The sequence below is a fragment of the Melospiza melodia genome, chromosome 7 (assembly GCF_035770615.1).
Source record: "Melospiza melodia melodia isolate bMelMel2 chromosome 7, bMelMel2.pri, whole genome shotgun sequence".
NCBI lineage: Eukaryota > Metazoa > Chordata > Aves > Passeriformes > Passerellidae > Melospiza > Melospiza melodia.
Window position 1 is genome coordinate 30943799 of NC_086200.1, and position 12401 is coordinate 30956199.

Here is a 12401-nt window from a genome sequence, read left to right on the forward strand (position 1 = left end):
AGGACCGAGCCGGATGCGGTGGGCACGGGTGGGCAGCGGGGATGTGGAGCACGGCCCTCGGGGACGGTGGGGTGGCACGGGATGGGTGGCACGGGATGGGGTGGGCGAGCAGGGATGGAGCCATGGGATGGACCCATCGATGGGGATGGAACCAGCTGTAGGATGGATCCAGAATTAATTAGGGATGGAACCAGAATTAGGGATGGAGCCAGCCATGGTGATGGACACGGGGCCAGGGATGGAACCAGCTGTAGGATGGTTCCAGAATTAGGGATGGATCCAGACTCAGGGATGGATCCTGACTCAGGGATGGATCCAGAATTAGAGATGGAGCCAGAACTAGGGGCAGATCCAGGCTCATGGCTGAATCCAGGCTGCCGTGCCCGTTTTCCTTCACCTTCCCCAGCCAACAGCCCCGCTGCTCTCCTCATGCTGCAGCCCCCCAGCCAGAAACAGGGATAAAAAGGGCTTTTTCCCACCTGCCCCGCTCCAGATGTGCGCTGGATCTGGATTTGAGGCGTTTGAGAGCAGGGAGCCCCAGCCTGTCCCTACCTGCAGACACAGGGGGACATCCAGCACCCACAGCGATGCCACCACCCCTGCAGAACCCGGCACTCCCAAAACCCCGGAGAAGGCCGGGCGGGTGAAAAACCATCCACACCCGAGGTTCCACTGCTGCCAGGGCAGGCAGGGGGCGAGGGCCCCACGTGCCAGGGCAGTGCCCCGGGTGGGGCCGCGCCCGTGGGGATAAATCACCGTGGGCAGCAATGCGGAAGAGCCGGGAGCGGCCTCCGCGCCGCGCCAAGCCGGCGATTAAATATTTACCTTAGCAGGTCGTGTTTGCCAGCGATGGATCGGCGTTTCCAGGGAGGAGCTGCCTTTTGTTCCAGCGCACGGCCGGGCCCTGCCCGGTGCCCGGCGGGAGACGGGGCCGCCAACCACGGCGGTCCCTGGGGACATTGCCCGCGGCTCCCGTGACACACAGAGGCTCAGGTTAAGGGTGGAACAAACCGGGTTTAATCTCTGGAAGGTGAAGGAAGAATCCCAAAGGACCCTGCCCCAGGCAGGATAGCGGAGATGGGGGTGAGGGGTGGTGGCAGCACCCGCCAGGGTCCGAAATGTGAAGTACGAATGGCGTTTGGAGTGATGACGGAGCAGAAATGGAACTTTCCTCCCCCCAAAAAATTGTATCTTTCCGCCCCGAAAATGTGTGTGAGCCTCGGGGGGCTCGTAGTAAAAAGTGAGCTACAAAAGGCTTTAAAAAGTGAACTTATTCCCCCCAAATAAATAAACCACTGAGCCATGCCCGTGCCTGGGGGTGCCTCTTGCTGGGGGGGTCACCAGCACACCCTCTGCCCACCTGGTGCCACCACGGGGCTGCCGTCCTGCCAGGGGACACCTGGAAAGTGCTGGAATGCTCCTTCCTGCAGCCCTGTGGGGTGTGATGGCCTCAGGGCTGGGCTGGGCACAGGCTGGGCTGTCCCACGCCCTGTGTGAAGGGACAGGGACCTTTGCCAGGACAAGGCCAGCAGTGTCCCCAGCCCTGTGTGAAGGGACAGGGACCTCTCCCAGGACAAGGCCAGCAGTGTCCCCAGCCCTGTGTGAAGGGACAGGGACCTCTCCCAGGACAAGGCCAGCAGCCTCCTCATACCTGTCAGGACCTGCCCAGCTCCCAGACGGGGACGCATCCCGGGTGCCCCCGAGTCCCTGCAGTGCCAGTGCTCCCCAGTGTCCCCAGCCCTGCTCAGGGCAGTGCCCAGTCCCACGTCCCCTGGGCCGGCGCCGCTACGTGCCCAGGGACAGGAATGTGACGTTGCCCTCCGTGTCCAGGCACAGCCCCTGGCTGCCCTCGGGCCCTGGCACGGAGCCCCCGCTGCCCCCGTCCTCGGGCCGCGTCCCCTGCAGCGCCCGCCGGTTGTCCACGTCCCCGGGGCCGGGGCACGGGCGCTTGGTGTCGGCAGCCTCCGAGTCATCCGTGCCCGGCGTCTTGGAGCCGCTGTTGTCCTCGTCCAGGGGGCTCTCGGCGCCCTCCGGCTCCGTGTCCGACTCGCCCTCCTCCTCCTCCTCTTCCTCCTCCTCCAGCGTCAGCTCGAACTGGAACTTGTCGGCGTTGGCGGGGGACGCGGCGGGCGCCTCGCGAGGAGGAGAGGGGCTGCGCGGGATCATGCTCTGGTACCACTCGCGGTTGTCCTCCAGCGTGTCCAGCAGCTCCTGCGCGTCGGGGTGCACCAGGTCGGCCCAGGTCTCCCACAGCGGGTGGGCGATGAAGTCGATGAATCCCACCTGGGGGGAGGCACAGCTGAGCCCCCTGCCCGGGCCTGGCACCTGCCCTGTCCCCAGGTGTGTCCCCAGGTGTGTCCCCAGGTGCGTCCCACCTGTGATTTCTCCACGGAGGCGGTGTGCTTGTCGCACATGGGGCTGATCTCCATGCCCTTCTCCCGCTCCCGGTCCCCCTGCCTGAAGAACTCCACCATGATGCGGTCAGTCCACTGCCGGTACAGCTCCAGAGGCTTCGTGGGGTTGCTGAGGTCGGCGCAGTGCACCATGTTCTGCAGGACCTGCGGGCACGGACAGCGTGTCCTCTGTCCCCCAGGGCCACCCGCACTGGGCCACCAACCCGCTTGGCCCCCTTGATGGGTTTGGGATGGTGGTGGCACCAAATGGGACATCCCGGCAGGCCAGAGGATGGGCACCTGCAGCGTTGGGAAGGATTGCCCAGGTGTGTCCCCACCTGGATCCGGTCGGAGTAGTTGTCCAGCAGCAGCACGCCCAGGCTGGTCACCTTCTTGGTCTCCACCATGGTCTTCAGATCCGCCAGCAGGTTCATGTGCTTGGACATGTCCGTGGCCAGCACCTGGGCAGGGAGAGGTGGGAAGGGGTCCCAGCCTGGTCCCCCAGCCCAGACCCCACCCTGGGCAGGTGCAGCCCCCCATACCATGTCGATGACCATTTTACGGAGCGTCTGCCTCTGCTTCCTGCTCAGGTTCTGGAAGATGTCACAATTCTCCTCCTGCAGGAGCTTGAAGCCCACGGCCAGGTGGTGATTCTCCAGCACCGAGGCGTCGTTGTACATCAGGGCCAGCTCTGAGTCTGTGAGACAGCACCGGTCACTCTGGGGTGACCCTGGGGTCCCCCAATATCCCCCAGGTCCATCCCTGAGCCCCAGCTCACTGGTGTTGATGAGGAACTGGTTGGAGACCCCAGGGTGGTCAACGTCATGGATGGCGCTGGCAAAGATGGCAGCCAGGATCTCCAGGTCCGTGAAGACAGCCTAGGAATGGTGGGAACGGCATTGGGGACACGTGCCAGCCCGGCCAGGCACACCTGGTGGCCTCAGGTGACCGGGAATCACCTCCAGGGCAGGTGTGGAGAGCAGGACGTGCGTGGACTGCGCCACGTCGGCGGCGTGCAGGCTGTTGTGGTAGGCCACGTCGGCGTGGTAGTGATCCTCCAGCGTCAGCATGTAGGTGATGAAGGTGTTGGCGGGGATGCGGAAGGTCTTCATCAGGTCCCGCTCCTGCAGGGAGGCACAGGTGGCTCGTCCCCGCGCGGGCACAGGGACGGGGACACCGCGGTGCGATGCTCACCTGGAAGATGCTGTACATGATGACGGTCAGCGGGCGGTTCCCCGAGTACTCGGCCACTTTGAACACGTCCAGCCCCCACTTGTTGGTGTCCTCCAGCTCCTGGGCAGCAGAGGGACAGAGATCCGTGGGGGGACTGCCGCTGGGGACCCCTCGTTCGGGGGGCCACCCCTGCCAGGGCTGTCCCCATGTGCCCACCTTGGCCAGCAGCGCCTCGTGCTCCGTGCGCACCCCGAAGCGCGGGATGCCGGCGGCCGCCAGGCTGGAGCTGTGCTTGAGCTTCCTGACGCCGCTGATCTGGGACATGGGCCGCTTCCTCCGCTCCTTCTCCTTGTCCTTCGCCAGCGCCGAGGGGATCTCCACCTCGTGCTGCTTGTCTGGGGTGGCACGGGCAGGCCAAGTGTCACTGCCGGCACCCCCCGGGTGACACTGAGGACAGGCACGGGTCACACTGTGACAGTTTGGGGCTGCAGAACTTCACTTCACCCCCACCCACAGGCCATACATCTGCCAGGGGACCCCTGAACACTCCTTGTAGCCCCAACACCCCCAACGCACCAGTATGCACCAGTATGAGCCAGCACTCCCAGCCAGGACAATGCTGTGACATTTGTGGGACAAATCCCACTGGGACAGCCAGGAAAACGCCCCTGGTCCCCCCATTCCATTCCTCCACAAGAAGAAAGTGGGACCCTCTGCTGGCATCATCCCCGTGGGCACCCCAGCTCTCTGGGGACACAAAGCCCACCCTGCTGCCAGCAGGAGGTGACCCTGGGGCAGGTTCCTCACCCAGGAAGGTGCTGGAGATGTACTCGGACACCTGGTTCCCCGAGCGGCTGGTCTCCGACAGGTGCGACAGCTCCCGGTTCAGCATCCGCTTGAACTGCGGGTGGGTGGCAGGGTCAGGGGCGTGGGGGGCTGGCAGGACATCCCGGGGAGCTCTGGGGTCCCCATGCCCACCAGGCTGACCGTGGAAAGGTCCCTCACCTTGTTGGAGGCCATCTCGCTGACCGAGTGCCTGGTCTGCAGCGTCTCCAGCTGGTCCAAGCACCAATCCAGCTCCTCCAGCGTCTCCCTCGAGAGCTTCTGGTGGGCATCTTCTGCTGGGGGCACCCGCCAGCTTGGCAAGGGACTCGCCAGCAGCGCGGCCACCCGGCATGGGGGAGCTGGTGCCACCCCAAACCCGGGGGCTGGCCAGGCTGGGGGGTCCCAGCACCCCCCAAACGGGGCACGGGGGGCACCGGGGGTCGGGCATGGCTGGGCAGCGGGGCTCAGCCTGTCCCAGCACCCCCCAAACGGGGCATGGGGGGCACCGGGGGTCGGGCATGGCTGGGCAGCGGGGCTCAGCCCCGGCACGATGTCCCCACGGCCCGGCAGCCCCGGCACGCGGCGTGCCACGCTGTCCCGTGGGGTGACAGCCAGCCCCGGGGGCAGCCGGGCTCCCGCGGGGCCCCGCTCACCGCCGGCCTTTTATTAATGGAAGGTTTGACGTCAACCGGAGCTTTTCCACCGCCGCGGAGGGCGGGAGGAGCTGCCGAAAACCAGACATGGATCCCAAAGGGCAAAGCCGCGGCTCTGCCTCGGCTTGGGGGAGGCGGCTGCGCCCCCAGGGCACGGCAGGACACAGCCTGGGGACACGGGGACACGGCCCAAAGCCTCCCCTCACCGTTCCCCCGGTACTCACCGGAGAGGCTGGCCTTGCTCCCCGAGGGCAGGCTGCTGCTCGATCCCCGCCTGTCAAACACGGGGGGCTCAGCAGCTGTGACCCCCAGAGCGGGGTGGGCCGGGGTCCCCACTCGGTGACATCCTCGCCCTCCCACCCCCGCCCGCTCACTTGATGCCAGCGCGCTCCTGCAGGTGGCTCAGGTTGCTGCGGACGGTGCGGAGGCTGGCCAGGACCTGGGGGGCGACAGGGGGCTGGGGTCGGGCTGCGACCCCCCCGGGACCCCCACCCCGCTGCTGGCTGCAGCTCTGTCCCTTCTGTGTCCCCCTGGCACCTACCTGGGCAAAGGGGGTGACGATCATGTCTTCTCCGTGCCTGCGGGAGCACAGCGAGTGTGAGCCCCGGGCAGGGCAGGGCAGGGGGGCCCGGGGATGGGGCTGGGGGACACTCACAGGTCGCTGGCGATGGACGAGTTGCGGGACATGGCTTTGGGGGACAGGTCGTAGTCGCTGTCGGAGCGGTACAGGAAGGACTCGCGGCGCTGGCCGTGCGAGAAGGAGCCCTGCAGGACCAGCCCCGCGCCCGGGCTGGCCTGGGGGTCCAGGGCGCCCCTCCCGGGGGGGCCATTCTCCAGGTCAAAGCTGCGGGGGGAGAGGGGACAGGGCTGGCACGGGCACCTCGGCCCCGGGGACGCTGCCGGGTTTGTGGGCTCTCTGTGCCACCATCCCGCTGTGTCCAGCTTGGTGACCCTGTGGTGACAGCGGCGCCCGGTCTGGCCCTGCTGGCACCTGCTGAGAGCGGGCACAGCTCGGTGCACAGGGACCCTCTCAGCTGGCGCTTGGGACACTGAGCAGCAGAGCCAGGCTGTCCCGTGTCACCCGGCTGGGACAGCACCCACTGGCCTGAAGCTCCCAGCTCCAGGGACCCCAGGAAGGGCTGGCACCCGCCTGTCCCTGCCCTACCTGTCACCGCGGCCCCGAGTGCTCCAAAGCCTCCATCAGCCCCGTGTGGAGGAGCCGCGTCCCATGGAGGGGACAACATCCCAGCCCCGGCACAGAGCCAGGGGACACCGAAGGACAGGAACCGCCGCAGAAGCCAAGCCCCGGCCCCTGGGGACGCGCTGGCGGCAGCCCAGGGCACCCCAGCCGGAGCCACCTGGCAGCCGTGCGCATCCGGGGGGCACAGGGGACAGCCATGGTGACCCTGCAGTGTCCCCGAGCCGGCCCGGCCGCCTCACCCACCCTGCCGGCCCCGGGGTCATGGGAAAGGCTGCGCGCAGCAGGGACACAGCGAGGGCCACCCCGCGCCTGTCCCCTCCCGCACCGCCACCGCCACCGAACCACCCCGGAGCTCCGGGCAGCGCGGATGCCACCGCGCCCCCAGCGTGTCCCAGCACGTACCCGATGCAGGAGTGCCTCCGGGACGGGCACCGGCCGCCCGGCAGCATCGTCCCGCTCCGGCAGCCCCGGCGGCTGTGGCGCGGCCGTGCCCGGCGGCGGCGGTGGCAGTGCCAGCCGGCACCGCGTCACGCCGTCCCGCAGCCCCTTGTTTTCGTGCCTCGGCCGCCCATCCCCGATGGTACCGGCCGCACAAAGCCGCATTGTCCCTCCGACGGCCCCGCGCCCGTTCCCGGCCCCGTGCCACCACCCTGACCCCGGTGCCACCGCGGGGGACACGGGCCCCTGCCGCGGGGTCGGTGCCCGATGAACCCCCCCGGTTTGGGCGTGAATGACCTCGGAGCGGTGTCCGTGCCGGGGGGGCCGCTATAAACAGCGGCTGTGGCCGCCGAGGAGGGGTGTGCTGAGCCCCACGGCGCCCCAAAACCGAGCCCGCGGAGCTCCGAGGCGGGGAGGGCACGGAGGAGCCGCGGCGGTTGCGCCGGTGCCTTGATGTGGGGGGCAAAGTCCCCTCTGTCCCCTCCGGGGTCCCTGCCACCGGCGTGTCCGTGCTCAGCCCCGCTCCCCCTGACCGCGAGGGGACACCGCTGTCCCCTCCGCGTCCCCACAGCCCCGGGGGGAGCCTCGTGCCCTCAGCCGGCGGCAGCACAGGCCGGTGCCACCCCTCCAGCGCGCCCCCCTTACCAGAGGGGATGCGCCACGGTGAAGCGCCGCTGCAGGCGGATGCTCTGGTTCATCAGGAGCTTCCTGAAGAGCACGGGAGAATTGCGGGGGGACGTGGCCGGAGAAGCCCCCGGGGAGCGGGGCGCGGCGGGCAGCATGGCCCGGCTCAGGGACCCCCGCTCGGCCCCGGTGCGGAGCGGGAGGAGCGCGGCCGTCCCGGCCCCGGCGGCCCCGGGAAAGTTTCCATCCCCCTCCCGGCCCGCGCCTGGGAAATTAAACAACTGTCTGGCTCCGGCGGCCGCGCACGGAGCCGGGCCCCCCCCGGTGTGCCTGCGGGCCGGGCACGTGGCCCCTCGCTGGCCCGGTGCCACCGGCCACCCTGCCGGCCCCGGGGCGGCGGCTGCTCCCGAAAGGGCAGGGGGGCTCTGCCCGGGGACGCGGCAAAACGGCCCGAGGAGCACCCGGGGAGCCGCGGAGGGACCCGGCTGAGCACGGAGCGTCCCAGTGCGGTGTGACACGGTGCCACCGAGGGACGCAAGTGAGTCTGGAGCCTCCCTGACGCGCGGTGTGGCTGTGACACAGGGACACTGAGAGACACTATTGAGTCTGGAGCATCCCCGACACGCGGTGTGGCAGTGCCATGGTGCCACCGAGGGACACAAGTGACTCTGGAGCATCCCCAGTAAGCGGTGTGGCTGTGACACGGTGCCACGGAGGGACACAAGTGACTCTGGAGCATCTCCAACAGGCGGTGTGGCTGTGCCATGGTGCCACCAAGGGACATGGCTCAGTCTGGAGCATCCTGGACATGCAATGTGGCTGTGACACAGTGACACTGAGGGACATGGCTGAGCACGGAGCATCCCCGACACACGGTGTGGCTGTGACACGGTGCCACGGAGGGACACAAGTGACTCTGGAGCATCCTGAACTCGCAGTGTGGCAGTGCCATGGTGCCACTGAGTCTGGAGCATCCCCAACACGCGGTGTGGCAATGCCACGGCGCCACCAAGGGACACAGGGACGTGGCTGAGCCCGAAGCATCCTGAACTCGCAGTGTGGCAGTGCCACGGTGCCACCGAGGGACCTGTGAGAGCCAAGGCCACCCCACACCGTGTCCCAGCCCCTCCGTGGTGCCGTCCCCTCCTGGAGCCACCCCCGAGCAGGGTGAGGCGCAGCTGGTGGCAGTGACACTGTGGGGGACCCGCTGGGAGGTGGCCGTGGGAGGTGGCACCTGCCCAGCCCGATGCAGCAGGACGTGGCTCCCGGCTGTTCCTGATGGCCACAGAAATACCCAGCAGGTGGCAGGGAGCCAGGAGGGACAGCGACAGAGCCCCCTGCCACGGGGGGACCCCAAAACCAACGGGAAAGGGGTCCTGGAGGGGTCACCTTGGCTTGTCCGTGGGGACATCGGCACAGAGGGGTGTGGGACAGGGACACGGGGGGATGTGGGACGCAGGGAAGAGCCCCCCGTGCTGGCTGGCAGCGAGGGCTGGGCTGTCCCCGTGCCCAGGACAGCCAGTCCTTATCGCAGCGTCGCTGTCCCCACGTGTCTGTGCAGGACAAGTGACACCAGAGCCGTGTCCCTCGGCTGTGCCAGCTCTTCGCTGTCCCCACAAGCCGGGCCGGGAGAGGCACGGGACAGGGGGAACGGCCCAAAAATAGCCCTGGAACGGCACGGCTGGGCCCGAGCCACCGCGGGAGGGAGCGAGGTCACCTCGGGCAGGGCCAGGCCGGGGGTGGCTCTGGCTGGGACACGGGACGGGGACAGGGAGGGGTGGTGGGGGTGACAGGCACAGACGGGGATCACAATGCACAGCCCGGGGCTGGCACGGCGGGGTCGGTGACAGAGGAGTTTGTCCCCAGCCCACCGGGTGCTCTGCCCCGCTGCCGCTGTCCGGCCGCCGGTGCTGAACCCGGGAGCGTCCCCCGCCAGCCGTGCCCTGCCCGGTAACCCGCTCCCGGTGCCACCGGGGCATCGCCTCCCCGCCCCCCGTGCCGCCCTTACCGGGGGGGCTCGGACTCATCGCCGCTGCTGGGGCCGCTCTCCTCGATGGTGAACACCACCCGGGCAGCCTCGGGCTCGGGGGCTCGGGCCGCCTCCGCCAACCGGCAGCCCAGCGGCGGCAGCAGCGGGGTCCCGGAGAAACGCCGGCGCACGGCGCCCACCGCCGCTCCCGGGCCCGGGCCCGACGGGGCGGCCTCGGCGGGATCGCGGCAGCGCTGCCGGGAGACGGAGCGGCGGTGAGGGGCGCGGGGGGCGGCACCGGGGGGGGGTCCCTGCTGATCCCGGCCCGGGGGTCCCGCCCGGGCAGCGCCCCCCGCCCCCCCCCCCCCCGGTACGGAGCGCCGGTAGCGCGCCGGCGCCCCCTGGCGGACACGGTGCGGCCCTGCAGGCGGGGGTACCGGGGGTACCTGGGCCGGGGGACACCGGGAAAGGCACAGCCGGGGCACCGGGAGCGGCCCCGCCCGCAGCGCACCGAGCCACCGGGGCTCCCTCCCTCCTCATCCTCCTCCTCCCGCTCCCGCCGCCACCGGAGAGGACCCCCCTGAGTTCCCCCGGGACCCCGCCGGAAAAACCCCCGGAGCCGGCGCGCAATTACGCAGAGGTGAATAATAATTAACCGCCCATTAAGGGGATAATTAACTCCCGCTCAGCGCCGCCAGCCCGGTTATTGCTGCCCGGGGGCCCGGCGCTGGGACGCTCATACCGGGGACACCCCTCGCCCCCCGGGACACCCCTCGCCCCGCCGGTGGCCCCGGTGCCGCTCTCACCTCCGCGCCGAGGAAGGGCAGCGCCGTCCGGCTCCGTCTCATCGCCGTCCCTGCGGGGGGAGCTCCGGTGCCGCGGCCGGGAGGGGCTCAGCGGCGGGGACCCCCCTCCCGCGGCTGGGGACACCCCGGGGCCACCGCGGGGCCGGGACGCGCGGGCTCCTCCCCGCCGTGATTCACGGCCACCGGGGCTCGGCCGAGCTCAGCCCCCACCTCGGGTTTCGGGAGCCCCCCGCCCCACTCCCGCTGCTCCCGTGGGCTGCGTGGGGACAGCGACAAGGATTCGAGGCCACGGGGGGCGACCCCCGGCCCGCAGCACCCGCCAAGCCACGAACCCACCGGTGGCACGTTAATGATCCACCGCGGACACCCGCCGCCCACCGCCCCCGAGCACCGGGCCGCACCCGCACCGATCCCCCGGGATCCGCCGGCACCGGCAGCGGCCTCATCCCCACCCCCGGCCCCGCCGATGCCCGGCACGGGGGTCCCCGGCGGCCGCAGCCCCCCGGCCCCGCCCGCAGCCCCGTACCGGTGCCCGGTCCTCGCGGCGAGCGCGGCCCCGGCCGAGTGCAGCGGAGCAGAAGGAAAGCGACGTGCGTGCCTGGCCGCTCGCTCCCTCCCTCCCGTCGCACCTCGCCGGGGGGGCTGCGCGGGCCCCGCACCCCCGGCGGCACCGCCGCATCCCGGTACGCGCCCCCCGCACCGGGAACACCCCGCACCGGGAACACCCCGCAGCCCTGGTACCCGCCCCGCCGCACCGGGACCATCGGCCCGGGGCACCCCGAAAGCGGCCGGGGCATCCCCCGGCACCGGGGGTCTCCCGGGCGGGCCGCAGAGCGCACGGCAGACGGGAAGGCAGAGGCGGGAGCGGCTCCTTTATTGAGCAGCGCGGGGGCTGCACCGGGGGCTCAGCTGGGGGTGGGCACTCGGGACCCCTCGGTCACTTTGCTCTGGGGAAAAAGAGAAAGAGAGCGCGGTGAGCGCCCGCACCCGGGGCCGCTGCCCCCTCCCCAAATCCCCCCACGCACCATGGGCACCTCATCCAGGTGCTGGAACGGGGGCGTCCCGCGCCGGGCCCGCCGCACCAGCAGCGCGGCCACCGCCGCCAGCAGCACGCACACGGCCAGCGAGAGCACGGCGACCACGGCAGGGCTCAGCTCGGTGGGGTGCTGCTCTGTGGGGCGAGATGGGCACCCCGTTATTCCCCTAGCACCCCGCTATTACCCCTTGGAACCCCATTATTCCCCCTGGCACCCCATTATTTCTCCTCCTGGCATCCCGTTATTCCCCCCTACCACTCCATTATTCCCCCCTGGCATTCCATTATTCCCCCTGACACCATGTTTTTCCCCCTGGCACCCCGTTATTCCCCTGGCACCCCGTCATTTCCCCCCACTGAGACTCATGCCCAGCCTCCAAGCACCACGGAGAAAGAGGTGGCTCAATTCTGGCTCCAGCCACCCACCTGCCACCGCCCCACCCATCACAGAGCTGGCACAGCTCCTGTGTCCCCTCCTGACCCCCCCTGGCACTGGGGGACAAAAGGGGAGCCCTCAACAACCCCCTCCCAAGGAGGGGGGAGCAGCCAGGGGGGCTCTGGGCTCATTGTGGCACCTGCACCCCTGAGTGCAGCCCCAAGTGGGGGATCCAGGGGGGCCCACGGCTGTTCCCAAGCCCCCCAGTGCCCCCCAGGCTGGCTCTCACCGGAGCTCCGAGGGGCTGCTGTCCCTCTGGAGCTGCTGGTGGCACTGCTGGTGACACTGCTGGCGCTCACGGGGGCTGTGGGGGCAGAGGCGGGCCCAGAGGGGCTGGGTGAGGAGGGGGCTGGGCTGGATGGACGCTCTGTGGGTCTGGACACATTCGGGTGGGACAGAGTTGGTGCTGTGGTGGCGTTGGATGAAGGTGTCCTGGCTGAAGATGGTGCTGTGGTGGTGTTGGATGGAGGTAATGGAGGTGTTGATTTTGAAATATTGCTTGGAGTTGTTGGTGTGGTGGTGCTGGATGGAGACAATGCAGGCGGTGTTGATCTCGAGGTGTTGGATGGAGTTGTTGGTGTGGTGGTGCTGGATGGAGACGATGCAGGCGGTGTTGATCTCACGGTGTTGGATGGAGTTGTTGGTGTGGTGGTGTTGGATGCAGAAGATGATGGAGATGGTGTTGATCTCGAGGTGTTGGATGGAGATAATGCAGGTGTTGATCTCGAGGTGTTGGATGGAGACGATGCAGGTGTTGATCCCGAGGTACTGGATGGAGATGATGGAGATGGTTTTGATCCCAAGGTACTGGATGTTTCAGGTGTGGTGGTGCTGGATGAAGATGATG

The 12401-nt window shown here is 69.1% G+C and overlaps 1 protein-coding gene across 1 annotated transcript; it reads right to left on the reverse strand.

Annotated features, from left to right (window-relative positions):
- Nucleotides 1–994: 994 nt before the first annotated feature.
- Nucleotides 995–8366, reverse strand: PDE4C (phosphodiesterase 4C). The gene is given in 18 exon segments (XM_063161185.1): nt 995–2283; nt 2376–2558; nt 2732–2854; nt 2936–3090; nt 3172–3271; nt 3353–3517; nt 3588–3686; nt 3783–3961; nt 4374–4467; nt 4572–4684; nt 5269–5318; nt 5419–5483; nt 5586–5622; nt 5700–5888; nt 7329–7634; nt 7636–7770; nt 7856–7973; nt 8090–8366. Coding segments are annotated over 18 exon segments (2871 nt in total). The 5' UTR covers nt 8352–8366; the 3' UTR covers nt 995–1785.
- Between the last annotated feature and the right edge of the window lie 4035 nt (nt 8367–12401).